The sequence below is a fragment of the Nansenia antarctica genome (genome assembly GCF_963989245.1).
Source record: "Nansenia antarctica genome assembly, chromosome: 6".
Taxonomy (NCBI): Eukaryota; Metazoa; Chordata; class Actinopteri; order Argentiniformes; family Microstomatidae; genus Nansenia; species Nansenia antarctica.
The window spans coordinates 32,719,358-32,738,565 of NC_137676.1; the positions used below are offsets into that span (position 1 = coordinate 32,719,358).

The 19,208-nt window shown below is 45.6% G+C and overlaps 2 protein-coding genes across 3 annotated transcripts in view; one reads left to right on the forward strand and one right to left on the reverse strand.

Moving 5' to 3' along the window:
* Positions 1-989: 989 nt before the first annotated feature.
* On the reverse strand, positions 990-14,102 carry mthfr (methylenetetrahydrofolate reductase (NAD(P)H); the record flags this gene model as incomplete). Its single annotated transcript, XM_080534360.1, has 12 exons — positions 13,989-14,102; positions 13,322-13,600; positions 12,807-13,045; positions 11,878-11,988; positions 10,716-10,909; positions 10,171-10,421; positions 5,022-5,156; positions 4,652-4,832; positions 2,415-2,597; positions 2,087-2,188; positions 1,839-1,958; positions 990-1,511 (listed from the first exon to the last, which is right to left on the reverse strand). Exons 2-12 carry the CDS (start codon positions 13,573-13,575, stop codon positions 990-992), a joined length of 2,292 nt encoding a protein of 763 aa, XP_080390486.1. The 5' UTR covers positions 13,576-13,600; positions 13,989-14,102.
* A 668-nt stretch (positions 14,103-14,770) lies between these two features.
* Positions 14,771-19,208, forward strand: part of clcn6 (chloride channel 6) — a gene marked incomplete at its 3' end in the record, with an annotated part of 32,883 nt that continues 28,445 nt past the window's right edge. The window contains exons 1-6 of one of the 2 annotated variants that reach the window (XM_080533840.1): positions 14,771-14,855; positions 16,852-16,911; positions 17,217-17,282; positions 17,668-17,733; positions 17,971-18,037; positions 18,171-18,277. In XM_080533840.1, the coding sequence (XP_080389966.1) occupies positions 14,778-14,855; positions 16,852-16,911; positions 17,217-17,282; positions 17,668-17,733; positions 17,971-18,037; positions 18,171-18,277 (444 nt within the window). In that variant the 5' untranslated portion in view covers positions 14,771-14,777. The remainder of the gene's footprint in view (positions 14,856-16,851; positions 16,912-17,216; positions 17,283-17,667; positions 17,734-17,970; positions 18,038-18,170; positions 18,278-19,208) is intronic. The other variant, XM_080533841.1, reaches the window with a different exon arrangement.

Below are 19,208 nucleotides of genomic sequence, written 5' to 3' on the forward strand. Positions count from 1 at the left end.
GAGCCACATTTCAGGTTTTATAAGGGGTTGATTTTCTTGTCACCATACCAGGTAGACAATAAAAAAAAGTTCTATAGTATTCACTCTCTGTTGGTATTTTTTCCTGTTTTACAAAGGTTTTGAGCAGTGCCAGACTAAGTGTTAGCAATAATTTTACATCGAGGTGAGTATGCGGCTCAAAAAACATGTTTTTTGGTTTTGTTTTTTCAAACGCCGTGGTATCGGATCGGTACTCGGTATCGGCAAGTACTGCACGGTCAGGTATCGGTATCGGGATCAAAAAATGGTATCGGAACAACACTAGTTTGAGGTGTACCAACATTCAAATAAAACAATTTTCATGTATGACACTTAATTTGAAAGCTTACAATCTGCACTTTTCATAATAAAAATCCATGCCGGTTTGGGGACCAAAACACCCGACCCTGTCACATATTTAATTTGTTAGTCAGAAAGTGAGGAACAACTGATGAAAATAAGACAATGTTTTCAAAGTCATTGTTAGAGCTATAACGGTATTATTAAGTACTCATATCGGTACTCGCTATCGGCAAGTACCCAAATGTAAGTACTTATATTTGGTCGGAAAAAGTGGTATCTGTGCATCTCTAGTGTAAACAGGTTCCTATAACACCAAACATAACAAATTGTTTAAAAGTACATACCACCCCCCCCCCCCATTTATCATCACTTTAATTTGCATATGTGTTTCTTAATGAAGAGCCATCATCAAGGTAGCAAGAGTTTCATATGGTAACAATGTCTAAACCTGTGGTTTTTCTTTAGGTTGGTTTGTTAGTTTCATGTCACATTTTGCTCCATTCATTGTTCAACGAAAATCACAAAAAAAGTTATATGAAAAAGTATTTTAAAAATATTACACACACACACACACACACACACACACTTCACGGTGTACAAGTCAGAGTTCAACGCTCTCAATAGCAGCATTGGAGTAACAACAATAATAAAAAGAGCTAAAATGAAGGCTAAGGCTCTGGGACTTGCTGTGTGACAAGCTCTGGGACTTGCTGTGTGACAGGCTCTGGGACTTGCTGTGTGACCGGCTCTGGGACTTGCTGTGTGACAGGCTCTGGGACTTGCTGTGTGACAGGCTCTGGGACTTGCTGTGTGACAGGCTCTGGGACTTGCTGTGTGACAGGCTCTGGGACTTGCTGTGTGACAGGCTCTGGGACTTGCTGTGTGACCGGCTCTGGGACTTGCTGTGTGACAGGCTCTGGGACTTGCTGTGTGACAGGCTCTGGGACTTGCTGTGTGACAGGCTCTGGGACTTGCTCTGAGCCATGCTGTGTGACTTGCTCTTGGGGAGCGTCCAGGAGCTCAAACATGTCGTCGATCACCTGCCACAGGCAGTTCTCCAGGGGAAAGTCGTTGTCCACTAGGTTGACCAGGTAGTAATTGTCGTGGATGTACTTGATGATCATGCGCGAGGGGGATTCGTCTTCGTACAGCTTGGCCCACTGCTCAATCCACAGGGCAAAAGCCTCGTCCTGCACAACAATGAACACACGTTAGAAAGGAAGGGAGACTGTAGGGGCTTTCCACATGTTTATCTTTACAGCTCTGGTGCTTCTTCTTCACTTCCCCCAAATATGGTTTTGAGAAGGATTCACTGTGACCGTTATGTGGGACTTAAATCCTTCAATAAAAAGAGCTGAGTGTATTGATTTGGAAAGTTCAAGCGGTTTGTCTTGCTGAGGGAACAGTCAACCAAAATCCAGTCCGGCCGTCCACTCCATCCAATTCCCCAAAACCATTAAAACTATTCTGCGGTGTTTCAAAGCATTAACTTAAATCACCACTATTAGGGAACTTACCTTCCAGTACATGAAGCTGACCGGATCCACCACAGTGGGCTGGACGATCTCCCTGCCAGGGAAGATGCCCCACGTGACAGCGTTGGGCTGCATGTCATGGGCGTTGGTAGTGTTCTGACCCTGCGCATCCAGAACATCCACCGTCAAGAAAGCGTCTTTCACTCCATGCACAACAACTAATCAATTGTTACTGCTTGTTTTTAAATTGGTTGTCTTTCAGAGACGCTTTCAATTTTAGGAATACTCACATGAACGTTGACGATGTGGTAGTTGACGCGAGGCTCGTACTTTTTCAGCACTTTGAGAAGAGCCGTTACATTTTCGCTTGAGGTGAAAAATTCAAGATAGGCCTGGTGGAGTAGCAACAGTTGAACGGTCAACAACAGTTCCCAATTAAAACCACAGATTTAATCACCTCTATCCTTGAACATCATAAAATAGCTCATGTAGGGTGTTGCAACCAACCATTACTATCCAACCTCCCCAGATTACCACACAAACCTGCTAAATGCTACTAAATGCTATCATCTGTGTAAAAGACACAGGTCAGGGTCACCCAGACACAGGGTCTCCTACCTTCTGGAAGACGTAGCCCTCTGGGGGTCCCCAGCCCACAATGGGGTCAGAGGAGGGCTTGCCGTTGATACTGGGCTGGGAGTTGATGGTGAGGACACCCCGCCGGTTCACCTTGTCCAGCTCGTCCTTCAACAGGTTTGTCTCCGGGGCCAGCGGCTCGTCGTTCCAGGGCAAACACATCACCTGGGGGGAGGGACAGGCCGGGGGGAAAATATAACAGGGTGGAGCCGTTAGCAAGTGGCATCATTATGTAGCCGTTAGCAAGTGGCATCATTATGTAGCCGTTAGCAAGTGGCATCATTATGATGTAGCTGTTAGCAAGTGTAAGCAAGTAAGTCAATTTATATATTATATTATTTATATAGCACCTTTCATACAAGAAATGCAGCTCAAAGTGCTTTACAACAGGAATAGAGTGGCATCATTATGTAGCTGTTAGCAAGTGGCATCATTATGTACAGTGAGGGAAATAATTATTATCCTGCCTATTTTTAGGTTTGCCCACTGACAAAGAAATGAACGGTCTATAATTTTAATGGTAGGTTTATGTTAACAGTAAGAGACAGAATACCAACCAAAAAAATCCAGAAAAATACATTATATAAAAGTTATAAATTGATTCGCATTTGATCGAAGGAAATAAGTATTTGATCCCCTAGCAAAACATGACTTGGTGGAGAAACTCTTGTTGGCCAGCACAGAAGTCAGATGTTTCTTGTAGTCACCGGGTTTGCGAACATCTTAGGAGGGATTTTGGTCCACTTCTCTTTGCAGATCCTCTCCAAATCGTTATGGTTTCAAGGCTGTCGCTTGGCAACTCGAAGCTTCAGCTCCCTCCACAGATTTTCTATAGGATTACAGTCCGGAGACTGGCTAGGCCACTCCATGACCTTAAAGTGCTTCTCCTTCAGCCACTCCTTTGTTGCATTGGCCGTATGTTTTGGTCATTGTCGTGCTGGAAGACCCATCCACAGCCCATTTTCAGTGTCCTGGCGGTGGGAAGGAGGTTCTCGCCCAAGATTTCACAGTACATGGCCCCTTCCATAGTCCCCGCGATGCCGTGAAGTCGTCCTGTACCCTTAGCAGAGAAACAGCCGCAAAGCATAATGTTTCCACCTCCGTGCTTGACAGTGGGGATGGTGTTCTTGGGGTCATAGTCAGCATTTCTCTTCCTCCAAACAAGGCGAGACGAGTTGATGCCAAAGAGCTCGATTTTGGTCTCATCTGACCACAGCACTTTCTCCCAAGCCTTCTCTGAATCATTCAGGTGTTTATTGCTTAAATTCAGATGGCCTGTACATGTGCTTTCTTGAGCAGGGGGACCTTGCGGGCTCTGCAGGATCTCAATCCATTACGTGGTAGTGTGTTACCAAGAGTCATCTTGGTGACTGTGGTCAGAGCTGCCTTGAGATCATTAACAAGCTCCTCCTGTGTAGTTCTGGGCTGATCCCTCACCTTTCTCATGATCACCGATCCCCCACAAGGCGAGATCTTACATGGAGCCCCAGACTGAGGGCGATTGATGGTTATTTTGTCTTCGAATAATCGCATCAACAGTTGTCTCCTTCTCACCAAGCTGCTTGCTGATGGTCTTGTAGCCCATTCCGGCCTTGTGCAGGTCTAGAATCTTGTCCCTGACGTCCTTAGACAGCTCTTTGGTCTTGCTCATGATGGAGAGGTTGGAATCTGATTGATTCTGTGGACAGGTGTCTTTGATTCTGTGGACAGGTGTCTTTTATAAAGGTAACGAGTTGAGATTAGGAGTACTTTCTTAAAGCGAGAGGACTAATCTGCAAATACTGTACCAGAATTCTTTCTGGTTGGTAGGGGATCAAATACAAATACATTTCTAACTTTTATATAATGTGTTTTTCTGGATTTTTCTTTTTTTTAATATTCTGTGTCTCACTGTTAAAATAAACCTACCTTTAAAATTATAGACCGTTCATTCTTTTGTCAACTTACAGAATCGGCAGGGGATCAAATAATTATTTCCCTCACTGTAGCTGTTAGCAAGTGGCATCATAAAGTAGCAATGCTACTGACACTCCTTCCAAGCACTGTCTAATGTTTTTGGGCTCTGAATGTAGTTGATATAAGTAAACAATAGGGTTGGGCGGTAATAGTAAACTTTAGCTTTCAGGATCTAAAGGTCATAAATCACCATTTAAAAAGATCATACCAGTAGTGTTTTAATAGGAGAAGCAGAACACGCATGGTGTGTGTGTGTGTGTCACCTTGTGTCCAGCATTGTTGGGCTGGGCCGTGATGTAGCTGCTAAAAACCTCGTAGACGCTGGCTTCGCTCGTCAGCTCCTCACCCCACATCCGCAGCAAAGCGTCTTTGGACGACTTACTCTTGAGGTAGAACAGATAGTAGTCGTTCAGCTCGCCAAAGGCCGGGGAGGAGGAGTTGCCCCTGAGATGATGTAGAGGGTGGATCAGTCTGGGGACATTGTCTAGCGACTGAGATGATGCATGTTTACTTTGGACATTGACCGTTGCTGCCAAAGCTGAATTTTAACTCAATTTTCAATGTAGAAATGTAGCCAAATGAATGTAACCATCTAGAAGCTTCTCTATGCAGGGTTATGGGTAGGTGCTTTACCATCTGCCGTTAGGGAAGTCATCCCAGTCCTGGGTTCTGTAGATGTAGCTCTTAGGCCGGGAGGCCCAGAAGATGGGCCGCACGTCCTCCACTTTGCGTTTTGGGTGTGCGCTCACTGCCCATGGGAGTGGCCGTCTAGCAACAAATAGACACCCCCCCTGCCCCCAGTCAGCAGTGGAAATGGCTCAGAGGAGACAACAACTAACGGGCCCAAAAATTTACATTTTTGGCATTTAGCAGACGCCTTTATCCAAAGAGACTTAAACTACAGTACAGCATTCGGCAACTCCAAGCATAGGGCTACTTTTACTACAGCTGTGAATGGTTCAATACAGTGCCCTCCATAATTATTGGAACAGTGAAGCATTCTCTTCTTTTGGCTCTATAATTTGGATTTGAAATCAAACAATTACTATGAGGTTAATAATATATCCTGAGCTTTTATTCGAGGGTATTTACATATAGATTTCGCCATTTAGATATGACAACATAGGGCGACTATGTGTAAACTATTTCATGGCACTAAAAGTATTGGGACAAATTAGTATTGTATCCAAATGAAGCACTCATGTTTAGCATTTGGTCCCATATCATTTGCATGCAATAACTGCCTGAAGTCTGGGATCCACTGACCCCATCAGACGCTGGGTATCTTCCCTGGTGGTGCTCTGGCCCAGGCCTGTACTGCAGCCATTTTTCAGCTGTTGCTTATTTTTCGGTGTTTTTGCCCTGAAAAACTCCCTGGTTGCTATGGCATTATGATGAAGGGCCATCCAATGAATTTGGAGGCATTTGCGGGTACTCGAGCAGACAAGATGTTTCTGTACACTTCAGAATACATTCTGCTGCTGCTGTCAGCTGTTACATCATCAATTTAGCCAGACAGGTTAGCCAGTTCTAGAGGCAGCAATACATGCCCAAACCACAGCACCCTCTCCACCATATTTCACAGATGAGATGGTATGCTGTGGATCTTAGTTCTTAGTTCCTTTTTCTCCAAACTTTCCTCTTGCAATCACTCATGATAATAGTTGTCTTAACTGTGCACCAGACCTTTTTCCAGAACTCTACAGACTTTTTAGCAAACTCTAACCTGGCCATCCAGGTTTTTACTAGTGGTTGCAGTTAGGGATGTCCCGATCCGATACTGAGATCGGATATCGACCCGATATTGGTCCTGAATGCTGGATCGGAGATCGGACCAGAAAAAAAAAAGGCTCCGATCCGCGTGCCCGATCCGCGTGCCCGTTCCGGCGTGTCGCTCAAGTGACGACAACAGTAGTCGCCAGTGGTCACGTGCATGACAGTTGGCTAGTAGCTTTGTGAGAGTCATGTCAGCATTGTGGGAATACTTCAGTCTTAAAGACGAAAAAAGTCCATCAGCGGAATGCAAGATTTGCAAAATAACAGTTTCGAGGGGCGGCAGCGATGCTAATCGGTATAACACCACTAATGTAATTAAACATTTAAAAAAACACCATGTGGAACAGCACCAGGCCTACCTGCAAGCGTCTGCTACAAAGAAAAAGCCCCTGAAACAGCAGACATTGCTACAGTCAATGCAGAGGCGAGAGAAACTCCCCCCAGACAGCAAAATTGCAAAAGCAATAACGGAGAAATTGGTTCGGTTTATTGTGCTCGACGACCAACCACTTTCGGTGGTAGAGAATGTGGGGTTTCGGAGTTTAATTGAACACCTAGAGCCGCGTTATACTTTGCCCAGTCGGCATTATATAACCGAAAATGCCATCCCGAAAATGCACAATGAAGTGTGTGAGTTCCTCGCCAAACTATTGGAGAATGTCGATGCTATTAGCTTCACAACGGACATTTGGAGCTCAGACGTGTGTCCAATGTCGTTGTTGAGTCTCACAGCACACTGGATAGACTCTGATTTTACTTTCAAGAAAGCGGTGCTGCATGCCCGTGAGTTCCGTGGCTCACACACTGGGGATTCCATTAAGGCAGCCATGGAGGAGATGCTGCTCGAATGGAAAATTAACAAAAGCAAAGTCCATGTCGTTTTAAGAGACAATGCTAAAAATATGAAGAAGGGCATGGACCAACTTGGAGTGGCGAGTCTGGGATGCTTTGCGCACACTATGCAGCTTATTGTGCATGAGGGACTGTTGTCGCAGCGCAGCGTGAGTGACGCACTGGCTAACGGGCGGAAAATGGTAGGCCATTTCAAGCACTCGCCTTTGGCATATTCACGGCTGCAGGACATACAACTAGAACTTCATATGCCGCCTAAGCGTCTGCAGCAGGACGTTCAGACTCGGTGGAACAGCACCCACTACATGATTGAAAGCCTCATCGCGCAGAAACGGTCACTCTCGGCGTATGTGGCTGAACATGACCTGCCAGCGACGCTAACAGCAAACCAGTGGGGGCTGTTGGAGCGGACTGTCACGGTGTTGGCCCCTTTCGAGGAGATGACAAGAGAGGTGAGTGTAGGGATGGGACGATTATCGTTTTTATCATTAATCGCGATAAAAACAGCCGCGATAACTTTATCGTGGAGAATTTTAATTATTTGAATAATCGTCATAATCGTATGTTATGAATAAACTGTGTTTAACAAATGTCTGGCGCTATTTTTTCAGCCTAGTCTACATTACTTTTGCAGTCAAGTTAGCGACTGTTACTGTAATATAATTGCAATTCCTCACATGAGCGCGCGCGAATATCCTCACAGAACTTGTCTCGCGCTATTGTTCATGACATTTTCTAATCGTCCCACCCCTAGGTGAGTGCCTCATCGGCATCACTAGCTGATGTCATCCCCATCGTGTGTGTCCTGAGACGTGTCCTCAGTCGGGAAAACGACACTGACCAGGGGATTAAAACGATGAAAAGCACCCTCCTCGACGCACTCAACAGGCGTTTTGACAACTTGGAGTCTGAACCGTTATACTCGGTTGCAACCCTGCTTGATCCACGGTACAAAGACAGGTAAGGGAATTTCTGTTAACTTTATTTAGCCTAATCTGATTCAACGTTGTGTGTGTGTGTGTGTGTGTGTGTGTCTGTGTGTGTGTCTGTGTGTCTGTGTGTGTGTGTGTGTGTGTGTGACAAGTAACTTGATTACGGAAATTATTTGACTAATATTAGCTATTTTATTATACAGGTACTTCACAAATGCAGACAGTGTGAGGCTTGCAAAGACAGCACTAATGGCAGAGGTAGGGAAGATGGAGGAAGTGTTGGAGGAGGGAACTACAGCCTCTGAGCCAGCAGACAAGACTCCACGGTTGGAGGCGACAGGCACCAGTACCAGCAGCAGCAGCCTTGCCAACATCTTTGATGAAATCCTGGAGGAACGCACAGTAGGCCTACCTGATCCTGGGATAACCACAAGCGTACAAGTTCAAGTGCATACCTACCTCAGTGAGGCACCTATTCCACGGTCAGACAATCCCTTGCTTTTCTGGAAAGTCAACCAACCTCGACTGCCCTCCCTGGCAGCCACAGCAGCTAAATTTCTCTGTGCTCCTTGTACAAGTGTAGAGAGTGAGAGGCTCTTTAGCACAGCCTCAATTATTATTGATGACAGAAGGAACAGGTTGACTGCACAGAATGCTGAAAAGCTAATCTTCCTGAAGAAGAATCTCTCCCTCATGCTTGAGTGAACAATGTTCAAGAGCTTTGTTACAAAGAAACGGCACATAAGAAACGTGTGTGCGTGTTGTTGTTGTTGTTGTTTTTTGTTGTTGTTTTGTTTACAATTGTCAAAGCAGCTGTTATTCTTATTTATTTGGAATACTTTACATATTTATTTGGGAAGTTATATTTAACTTGTGTTTTACAGCCATTTTGTTTTTACTGTTAGTTGGCTACACTTGAAAAAAGACTTATCAGACATAACTATTTTTTCTACAATGCTGAATGCTGCTGTTTAAATAGTTTTAACTTTAAACCAGTTACTGAGTACTGGTCACTGAGTACTGCAGAGTACTATTTTTGTTGCTTTAATAAAGGCTGGCAGTCTTTAATTTAACTGTTGTTGGTGTGGACTATATACTGGGGAGGTATTTGAATGAATGAATGAATGAATGGTCTTTATTGTCATTGCTACAGTACAGGTACCAAACAACGAAATTTAGGAGCGGTGGCTCCCCTGGTGTTATGAAAAATAATAATAATAAAAAAAAAAAAATCAGGGGTCAAAAAATTTATACAAATATCGGATCGGTATCGGTATCGCCGATACCCGAAGCCCAGGTATCGGTATCGGTATCGGTAGTGAAAAAGTGGGATCGGGACATCCCTAGTTGCAGTATAGCCTCTGTAGTTCAACAGGTGAAGTCTTCTACAGATGGTAGTCTCTGAAACATTCAAGCCTACTCCCTGGAGAGTGTTCCTGATATGTTGGACAGTTGGTTGGAGATGTGTGAATTCTGAGGACATCCACTATAAAGGTCTTCCTGTTTGAGATTGCTGAGCTAACCAGTGCTTTCGTTCTGTTTTTAACAATGTTCCATAATATGGATTTTGGTAAGCCTACAGTAAAAACAATTCTCCAGATCTTTCAGTATACTGGCTCTCAGTGACACCTCTTTGGTCCTCATGTTGACAGACACCAATAGCAAAGGCTGCAAAGGCAAATGCAAAGCCTAGAACAAGACTAGACAGCTCTCTTATGCCTGCACAAATTATGTGACGGAACACACCTGATTCACCAGAAACACCTGCCAATTATCTTGGTGCCATAAAATAGGGGAACTATGTATAATAATATGTATATATAATGTATAAGGGAACTGTGTGTAATAAGTGTGATGTGTTTTTTGAAGGGTGAAACCGACAATGTACACAAATACCATAACATAATAAACACAATTTTGGAGTGCAGAGTCCAAAGAAGAAAAAGAATTGTGTCAAAGAATGTCAGTTCCCAGTTAGCTTTTTCCAAGTTTTTGACCCAATGGCTCTCCCTGGCCAGTAAAAGCCCATGGCTCTCCCTGGCCAGTAAAAGCCCATGGCTCTCCCTGGCCAGTAAAAGCCCATGGCTCTCCCTGGCCAGTAAAAGCCCATGGCTCTCCCTGGCCAGTAAAAGCCCATGGCTCTCCCTGGCCAGTAAAAGCCCATGGCTCTCCCTGACCAGTAAAAGCCCATGGCTCTTAACAACACACGAGTGGGAACTGACCTGGGGTCCTCAATCCACAGACCCAGCCGGCGCAGCACGGCCATGGTGGCCACCTCCCGGTTCAGCGTGTAGAAGTGGAGGCCGGGCACCTCGCCGCTCTCTAGCAGCACGCGGCACATGTCCACCGCCTGCTCGATGCCGTAGTTGCGGATGGCCGCGTCGTTCTCCTTGATGGGCTCGATGACCTGCATGATCTCCTCCGGCACCTCCAGCTTGGACAGTTTCACCAGCTGCCTTAGAGACTGGTAACCCTGGTAACAACACAACAGGTTCGTTCCAAATCACACACCCTCTGAACCATCTGGAGTGTCTCCGTTTAGTGCACTTCTTCATCTGGTCAGAGCCACGTTCAGTACAAGGTCTGTGGGTTCAGAGTGACTCCTGAATTGGCTAGAACTAAGAATAGAATGGAGTCTGCCCCTTGTGGGAGACTCTTGTATTGAAAAGAACAAGGCATGCTGGGTGATTGTTACATTGTTGTAATTGGTTATCAGAAAAGAAGAATGTGCCATTCTCAGAATGTGTCAAAAAGGTACAACCCACACCTGGATAGGGAAGATTCCTGGCAGAATGGGGCACGTGATACCTATGGCCCTGCAGTCCCGGACGAACTTGAGGAAGGTGTCGGCTCTGAAGAAGAGCTGGGTGATGATGAAGTCTGCCCCGGCGTCGACTTTCTCCTTCAGATGTTTCAGGTCGTCATTGTAGCTTTCAGCCTCTGGGTGGCCAGTAGGGTAACCTGTCCAATACAAGAGAGAGGGCACATGAAAGGAGAGGGCTTTAAACACACACACACACTTACATTTTTGGCATTTAGCAGACGCCTTATTCCAAAGCGACTTATGATCAATACATTTGGCTAAGTAAGTGTCAAATCATCTATCCAGTTGTAGCAGGCAAAGTAATTGGCAGTCGTCGTGCTATAACAAGGAATTTTCTTTTCTTTTAATAGACACTGGAGAAACAGTGCAAGGGGGTAGTAGATGTCTCAGGAGAAACAGTATAGGGGGGGCAGGTGTCTCTCGAAACACAGTGCAGGGGGATAGTAGATGTGTCAGGAGGAGCAATTAAGGTGTAGCCTGAAGAGATGGGTTTTAGTCTCCGACGGAAGATGAGGAGTGATTCTGCAGTTCTGACAACCGTGGGAAGCTCGGCTGCAGCTTTCTGGATGAGCTGCAGAGGTCTGATGGCGGAGGCCGGAGATGACCAGTGATGGTGGGAGATGACCAGTGACTGGACCAAGAGTTGAGCTGCTTCTCTGGTAAGGAATGGACGTATCCTTCTGCAATCTGCAGGAGCGTGCAGTCGCTGCGATGTTCTCTGCACAGGATAGGCGGTTGTCCAGGATCACTCCAAGGTTCTTGGCTGTCTGGGAGGAGGTTACAGTAGAGTTCTCAACTGTGATGGAGATGTCAGGAGGAAAAGCTTTCCCAGGGAGGAAGAGTAGCTCAGTCTTGTTAAGGTTGTGGTTGAGGTGGTGGGCTAACATCCATGAGATGTCAGTGAGACACACAAAGACACATGTTGCCACACGTAGGTCAGAGGGGGGGAAAGACACAGGTCAATTTTTGTGCAGTTAATGGGTTTTGGGCGGTGAAGAGTCCAATAGCTAAAGCAATCAACTGCTTAACGGAGTATATACAAAAAACACATGAGCCAATGATGAATCTACTGTGACTAAGAATGTATGACTTCTTAAGAGCGTACCAGCAACACAGATGTCAAAGTAGTCGTCAAACTCGCAGCGGATGTGTTTGACCAGGTCTGTTGCGTAGTTGAACCCCCCTTCCTCATCCTCCCAGTCCGCTCCCATCGGATCTGTGAAGAGATCAGGAAAAAGAAAAACATATTAGTGGATTATTTCTTTGCCAAGCTCCTTTTTTTCCTTTTACTTCTCTATTTTCTAGGGCTGGGACTTTAACACGTTAATTTTGATTAATTCATTACAGAAAAAATAACACATTAACTTTTTTAATCCTTTATTTTATTTTTAGTATTTGGCCAGCACTGCCACTTCTGTGCCTTGTGAGAGACTTTTCTCCCTTGCAGGCAACATAGTGCAAAAAAAGAGGGCAGCCTTGAGCTCTGAAAACGTAAACAGGCTAGTTTGTCTCAGCAACTGGCTGAAAGAGAAGAAGCAGAAGAAGTAGTAGGCTTAGAGGTATCCTGAGACCAGTGGGTTTGTTGTTACTGTGAAGGGTACTGTTTTTTTTTGTTACCATTCTAGATGGCACTTTATGTTAAACTGTGGGTCTGTTTATTATTTTGACCAAGGATATTTGGGTGGGTAGGGGAGGGTGGGTTAATGAAACATTAGGTTAGGTACATTGTGTGATCTGTGTAGCTAAAATAAACAGGATTTTGCTGCTGTTGCTTCTCGTGTCAAATATTGATATGAGATTAAAATGCGATTAATTTCGATTCATTAATTACAAAGCCTCTAATTAATTAGATTATTTTTTTTAATCGCGTCCCACCTCTACTATTTTCATATTTGGCCACTTTCTCTGACCTTTAGCCTACTCTTGGGGCTGAAAACCACTTTGAATGAAGATTTCCTGAGTGGTGCCCGAACTCCTATTAGACTTGTCCCCAGCCTGGCCAGTTACAAAGCCGTTCAATATGTTCCCTCATACCTCCTCGTAGCGCCATGATGTTCTTCAGGCCCAGGTGCTTGGCCTTGCTCAGGTAGCCGCTGATCTTCTCTTTGGTCTGGTTACAGCAGGTCAAATGAAGGACGCTCTCCAGGCCGCAGTAGTTCACCGCTGTGCTGGCGATCATCATGGAGGACGTCTCCTTGTCAGAGCCCGGGTCCCCAGCGGGGTGCCAGGTGACGTCTATGAACAGGGGTCCTCCGGCGCCCATACGGTCAAATCTGAGCAAGAACAAAGAGAAGGAGGACAGATGCGGTTACCTCACTTTGCTGGTGCCTTCACAACTGTTTGAGCTAGTAGCCTAGTGTCGACGAACAGAACTGTGTTTCTCGGTCCATTGGCAGTTGTCCATATCGCTGAGCAGTCCCAGTTAAAACACGCGGGAAATCATCAAACGAGGAAAGAGTTGGGACTTAGGAGAAGAACCACAAAAGTAGAGAAACTACTGAATCGGTAGCCTATACAAAAAGCTACGTTGCAGTTATATAGCCACAGACCTGGAGATGAGGTTCACGGCTCCACTCGCAGTCCGAGGAGGGAAAAACTCGAGGGAGAACCAGGGGTCGCCAGACTCCGTACGGCGGCGCATCTTGTCCCGCAGCCTGTCCGTGCGGTCCGGGTCCAGCACCGGCGTGGAGCAGCGGGAGCTCTCCTTGGAGCTCTCCCCTCCGCTGTTGCTCGCCCCGCTGGAGTCGCTCTTGCAGGCTGCATTCCAGCCGCTTTCGACCCTCTGTTGGACCTGGTTCACCATTCTGGATGGACACTAGTCACAGACACTACAGAGGGAAAAAGAGTGTTGTTTACTCCCAAACTCTAGCAGGAGGGACTCTCCACACTTCACTTCTATCCCGACTCAGTCTTGTTCTGTCTATCTGTCACGCACACACACACGTTGACATACGCAGGTACAAAGAAAACGTACTACCTATGTATTATTGGAACGGAGAGAGAAAGTATTTAACACCATCTCTTTGTTGTACAAAATGGGCGTTCCTGCCCGATGAAAACATGTGAGATTCCACTTGCAGCCAGCATGCTGCTGGTGTTAGCTAGCCAAGTTAGCTAGCGAGTCTGCAAACTACGACCACAACTTGGAACCACAACCACACTAGTTATTATTATTACTGCCACTGAACACAGAGGAGGTCAACAGATCAATGTTACCTTTTTTTCTCTCAAGTCTTTCGAGAGTTGTTGATCTATTCTCGCAAGCTGTGTGGTCACCTCCGATGTACGAGCCAACTGATACAACGTGAGGCAGCTGACACACTACTCATATATCTACTCATATATCCCCCCTGGCATGCTGGAGATTCAAACACGGGTTAGTGTGAGGACAACCCACTACTTTACGGGGGGGGGGTTAGTGTGAGGACAACCCACTACTTTACGGGGGGGGGGGGGGGTTAGTGTGAGGACAACCCACTACTTTACGGGGGGGGGGGGGGGGGGGTGTTAGTGTGAGGACACCCATCGGACAACCCACTACTTTAGAGGGGTCTCGGCTGCACAACATTGACGCAGCAGTACCAGTGCGGGTGCCCTAGGACGCCCGCGTACACTGGGAATGTGTATTCATCATGTGTATATCTACTATCACAAAACCCGAGGAATTTCAAGCATATCACACATCATTTTCCTTGTAAATGAGTAACGGCATCGGCATCGTCTTATAAAATGAGTCTATAATAATAACAACGAATATCCGTTACGTTGCGCAGCTTTGACGTGGTGACCCTCGCAGTCCCATCTTTGTTCGTCACATGACACTGTGGACGGTTAAACGTGGGCTGCGTTCGTAAACACGCTCTGGAAATCTGATCAACACTCGTGGAATGCCTCTTGTCCAATCAAATTACTTGCTGGCTCTATAACGTTGACCCCCAGGGTGCGCTCCGGCGCTCTCAGAGCGAGTTGACGAACGCAGCCAATGTGGAGGTGACAGATAGAAACATGGCGTGCTGTGGTGGGAACTGTTTCTGTTGTCATTGCTGCTGCAGGGATGGAGAGACCCGTACGCCCGAGGAGCTGGTAGGAGAGATGAGTGAACATGGCGTGCAGAATTGCCTCAGATTTGTTTTTGTGTGTTTATTAGAACCAAGGCCAATTCAAACCAGGCAGCTGAGCAGGTCGTATGTATGATAGTACTAGCTAGCTACCCTGTCCACTCTCTACCAGCTGGCTAGTTAGCCAACTAAATCTGCTAGCTGGCTATAGCCTATTGCATTTGATAGATAATAAAGACTGGTAGACAGGGGTCCAGGCATAGTCAGAGATGGTTTTAAGGGGAAGTAGGTTTGCAGTGTGTGTCAAACCCTACGAAGCTACGAAGTCCATTGCTGTCTGATGGAGCAGACTAACAGTCTGTAGGGAGAATGAGGAGGCTACAGTGTGCATTGTCTTGTACATTAGTTCAGTGTATGAATGCTGCACATGGACACAGATGCCTCTGAAAAACCCTGAAGGAGTGTTTTTTGACATGGGAGCTCCCATTGTTTGAGGAAGTGCATGAAAGGCTACTCAGAGTCTGAGTCACGAGAGAGCTTTTGATTTCTAAGTGAAGCTGCTCACAACATTGCATGACTCATGGGGAAACCAGCATGCTCTTTTTCTTGCCAGGAGGCTATTTTTTGTGTGACATGTAGCCTACTATGGATAGCTATGATAAATCCATACCAGTGATGACTACAATGCTGAAATGTATTCTAGTATAAAACTATTAGACCTATGTGAAGCAGAGTTTCCCCCATGACCATATGGGATACATTTGGTAGGTCTACATATACAGTTGATCTCCAAAATCAATAATTTAACCTTGTGAGGTCACGGTTTGGAGAAACTCAGCTCCTTCTCCTCCATAGGCTGCATGTGGACAGATGCCGTGGTCTCATCTGGTCCTTATCCTCCATAGGCTGCATGTGGACAGATGCCGTGGTCTCATCTGGTCCTTATCCTCCACAGGCTGCATGTGGACAGATGCCATGGTCTCATCTGGGCATGGTTCAGGCAGTTGCAGTTTCCCTGATCAATTGACATTGACGTGTTTGGTATTTAGCCTTTATCCAAAGCCACGTACGGCAAATACATTTGTCTAAGTAAGTGAATCGTCTATCCATCAGTCATCATAAGAAATACACTGCTCAAAGAAATTAAGGGAACACTGCAAAGATGTCTCCCCAGACCATCTCTGACACACCAAACCAGTCATGCTGGATGATGTTGCAGGCAGCATAACGCTGGCCACGGCGTCTCCAGACTCTCACGTCTGTCACATGCTGGGTTGTTGTCCTTCTACGGCCCTGTCCAGCTCTCCTCGTGTAATGGCCCGTCTCCCGGTTTCTCCTCCACATTCCTGAGACTGTGCTGGGAGACACAGCAAACCTTCTTGCGACAGCAGGTATGGATGTGCCATCCTGGAGGAGCTGGACTACCTGTGCAACCTGAATGGGCTGCAGGTCCCGCCTCATGCTACCAGTAGTGACAAGGGCACTATCAAAATGCAAAACTAGAGGAAAATCAGTCAGGAAGGATAAGGAGAGAGAAATGGTCTGTGGCCACCACCTGCAAAACCATTTCCTTTTTATGGCGTTGTCTTGCTGTTGCCTCTCCTGTCCACCTGTTGTCACTTTTTATTTCCACCAAAGCAGGTGAAATTGATTAACAATCAAATAACTGGACAGATCGATATCCCAGAAGTTTAATTGACTTGGTGTTATACTGTGATGATTAAGTGTTCCCTTAATTCTTTTTTAGTAGTGTAGTAACCTATGCCAAAACCAGGGGCCAAAGGCAACAATGCTGGACAATGCTTTTTTAAAAGATGTATAGTAGAGAAGCTCTACAGGGGGCTAGTGAGGATGAGGAGGTGTTTAGGAGGGACAGTTAAGATGTAGCCTGAAGAGATGGGTCTTCAGTCTATGGGGGAAGATAGGTAGTGAGGTCAGCAGCAGTTCACATCAACACAGTGGATCTTATATTGTTTCATTCTACATGCATGTTCAAGCTTTCTACTTGTCACTTTTTCCAGACAATTCTTGGGGAAACTCGAGATGAAGAGGATGAGATTCTTCCCAGGAAAGATTATGAGGTGAGGAAATCACATCAAAGCAAATGAAAATCAGTTGAGGGTGTAAAGTTACTTTTGAAAATGAACACACACACACACACACACACACACACACACACACACACACACACACACACACACACACACACACACACACACACAATCACAACAAATGACCATCCCTCTAGACTACCTATTGCCTGATTGATATAGAGATGAGAACTGACTGGTTATCAGATAAAGAAGACGGATAGAAATATTATCTTAATTAAATATAGGCTTAATTGACCAAAGTCTTCCCCAATTGTCTCCATATGTTTTGGCAGAGCCTGGATTATGACAGGTGCATCAATGAACCATATGTTGAAGTCCTGGAGGGAATGAACAATAAGGTAAGTAGTGCGGTGGGGAGACTCCAGATTTCCCACATTGCCCCTTTCACCCTCTTCATACACTGTAAAACGTATCTAAGTAAGATAAAGTATCTGAAACCAAGGCAATATATGCTTGTTTTTTGTCTGACTGCACTAGTTTGTCTTTTACTTGTTTTATGACAATCTTGGCATGTGAAATCTTCCTGTTCTGTTGGCACATAATTCTGCTTATTTGAAGTAATATTTCCCCCATTTTATTGCATTTCTTTCTCGTTTTTGAGAGCTGCCTTTTTGCAGTGTATGTGGAGGGACTTGATCCATTGAGTCTGTTTTGCCCCAAAAATATATAGTTATACGTGGACTACTACTGGTATTCTGATATTGGTTCTCCTTTTAATATTAGCAAGCCAAAAAGCATGAAGCTGTGCGATGGATGTTGGTGTTTGCCATAGGAGTGTCCATAGGCTTGGTAAGTGCTATGACATCATATTTTGAATGTCATATCTGACATCATGGTTGCTTAGCTACAGCCAGGTCCAGGGGCTTTCCTGACCACATGACCTGGTGGGGATGAACTCTGGACCCAAGCTATAATGTACTGGTATACAAACAGTATTGAAATGGTACTGCCAACTGCATGCTTTGGATAATAGTATATCCAGCACATGCACCAGGACAAAGCTGAAGAGGTTTTCTTTTCTTTCAGGTGGGCCTTTTTGTGGACTTTTTTGTAAGACTCTTCACTCAGATGAAATTGAGCTTGGTCGGAAAATGTATCTTTTAAAAAAAAAGTTTTATTTCACATTCTCTTTTAGACTGTGAAACACTGCGGTCAGCATACCAAACTGTATACAATGTTGATGAGATGTTCTGGCAACGTGTTGCTCCTTAACCATTCCCCCATAGCTGTGGAGGAATGCAGTGAGAAAGGCTGTCTGGTGTTGTCACTCCTTGAACTCCTGGCCTTCAATATGACCTTCATCTTCCTCGCCAGTGTGTTAGTCCTCATTGAGGTAAGGCTGTATCATATACAGTACAGTATGTTAGTCCTCATTGAGGTAAGGCTGTATCATATACAGTACAGTGTGTTGGTCCTCATTGAGGTAAGGCTGTATCATATACAGTACAGTGTGTTAGTCTCATTGAGGTAAGGCTGTAGCATATACAGTACAGTGTTAATGTTAATGTTAATTTTATTTATAATGCGCCCCCAGGCCCCCATCCAACTTTTACATCGGCCCGGGGCGCAGCCCGGGTAAAGGAACAGATAAAGACAAAGACAAGGAACACAGAAAGCAATCAGACACAGACGACTTAAACGTAAATCTCAGGCATACAATTCACAACAAATAGGGAGTAGACTTAGGGAATATCATTTAGGAAGAGGTGGGTTTTTAACTTGGCTCTAAAGGAGTCCAGAGTGGGGGCAAACTTGATGGCAGAAGGGAGCGCGTTCCACAGGGTCGGTGCTATCACCGCAAAGGCACGGTCACCCATTCTCTTGAGGTTGGTACGTGGGACCCTCAGGCTGAGTTGGGCGTCGGACCTGAGCCTGGGTCTGGGCCTTGAGGAGGTAGACTGGTCCAGGAGGTCCTTGATGTAGGGTGGGGCGAGACTGTTGAGAGCTTTAAAAACAAAGGTGCAGATTTTGAACTTCACTCTCTTCTTCACTGGGAGCCAGTGAAGGGAGATGAGGACAGGGGAGATGTGGTCCCTCATTTTGGTGCCTGACACCAGCCTGGCAGCGGCATTTTGGACTAGCTGCAGGCGGTCGATGGTCTTATCAGGAAGTCCAGCATAGAGTGAGTTGCAGTAGTCAAGCCTAGATGAGATTAGCATGAGGACGACCCTCCTCAGGTCGCTGGGGGTGAGGAAGGACTTGATCTTGGCTATGATGCGTAGTTGGTAGAAACATGCCTTCACGACGGAGCTCACTTGTCGGTC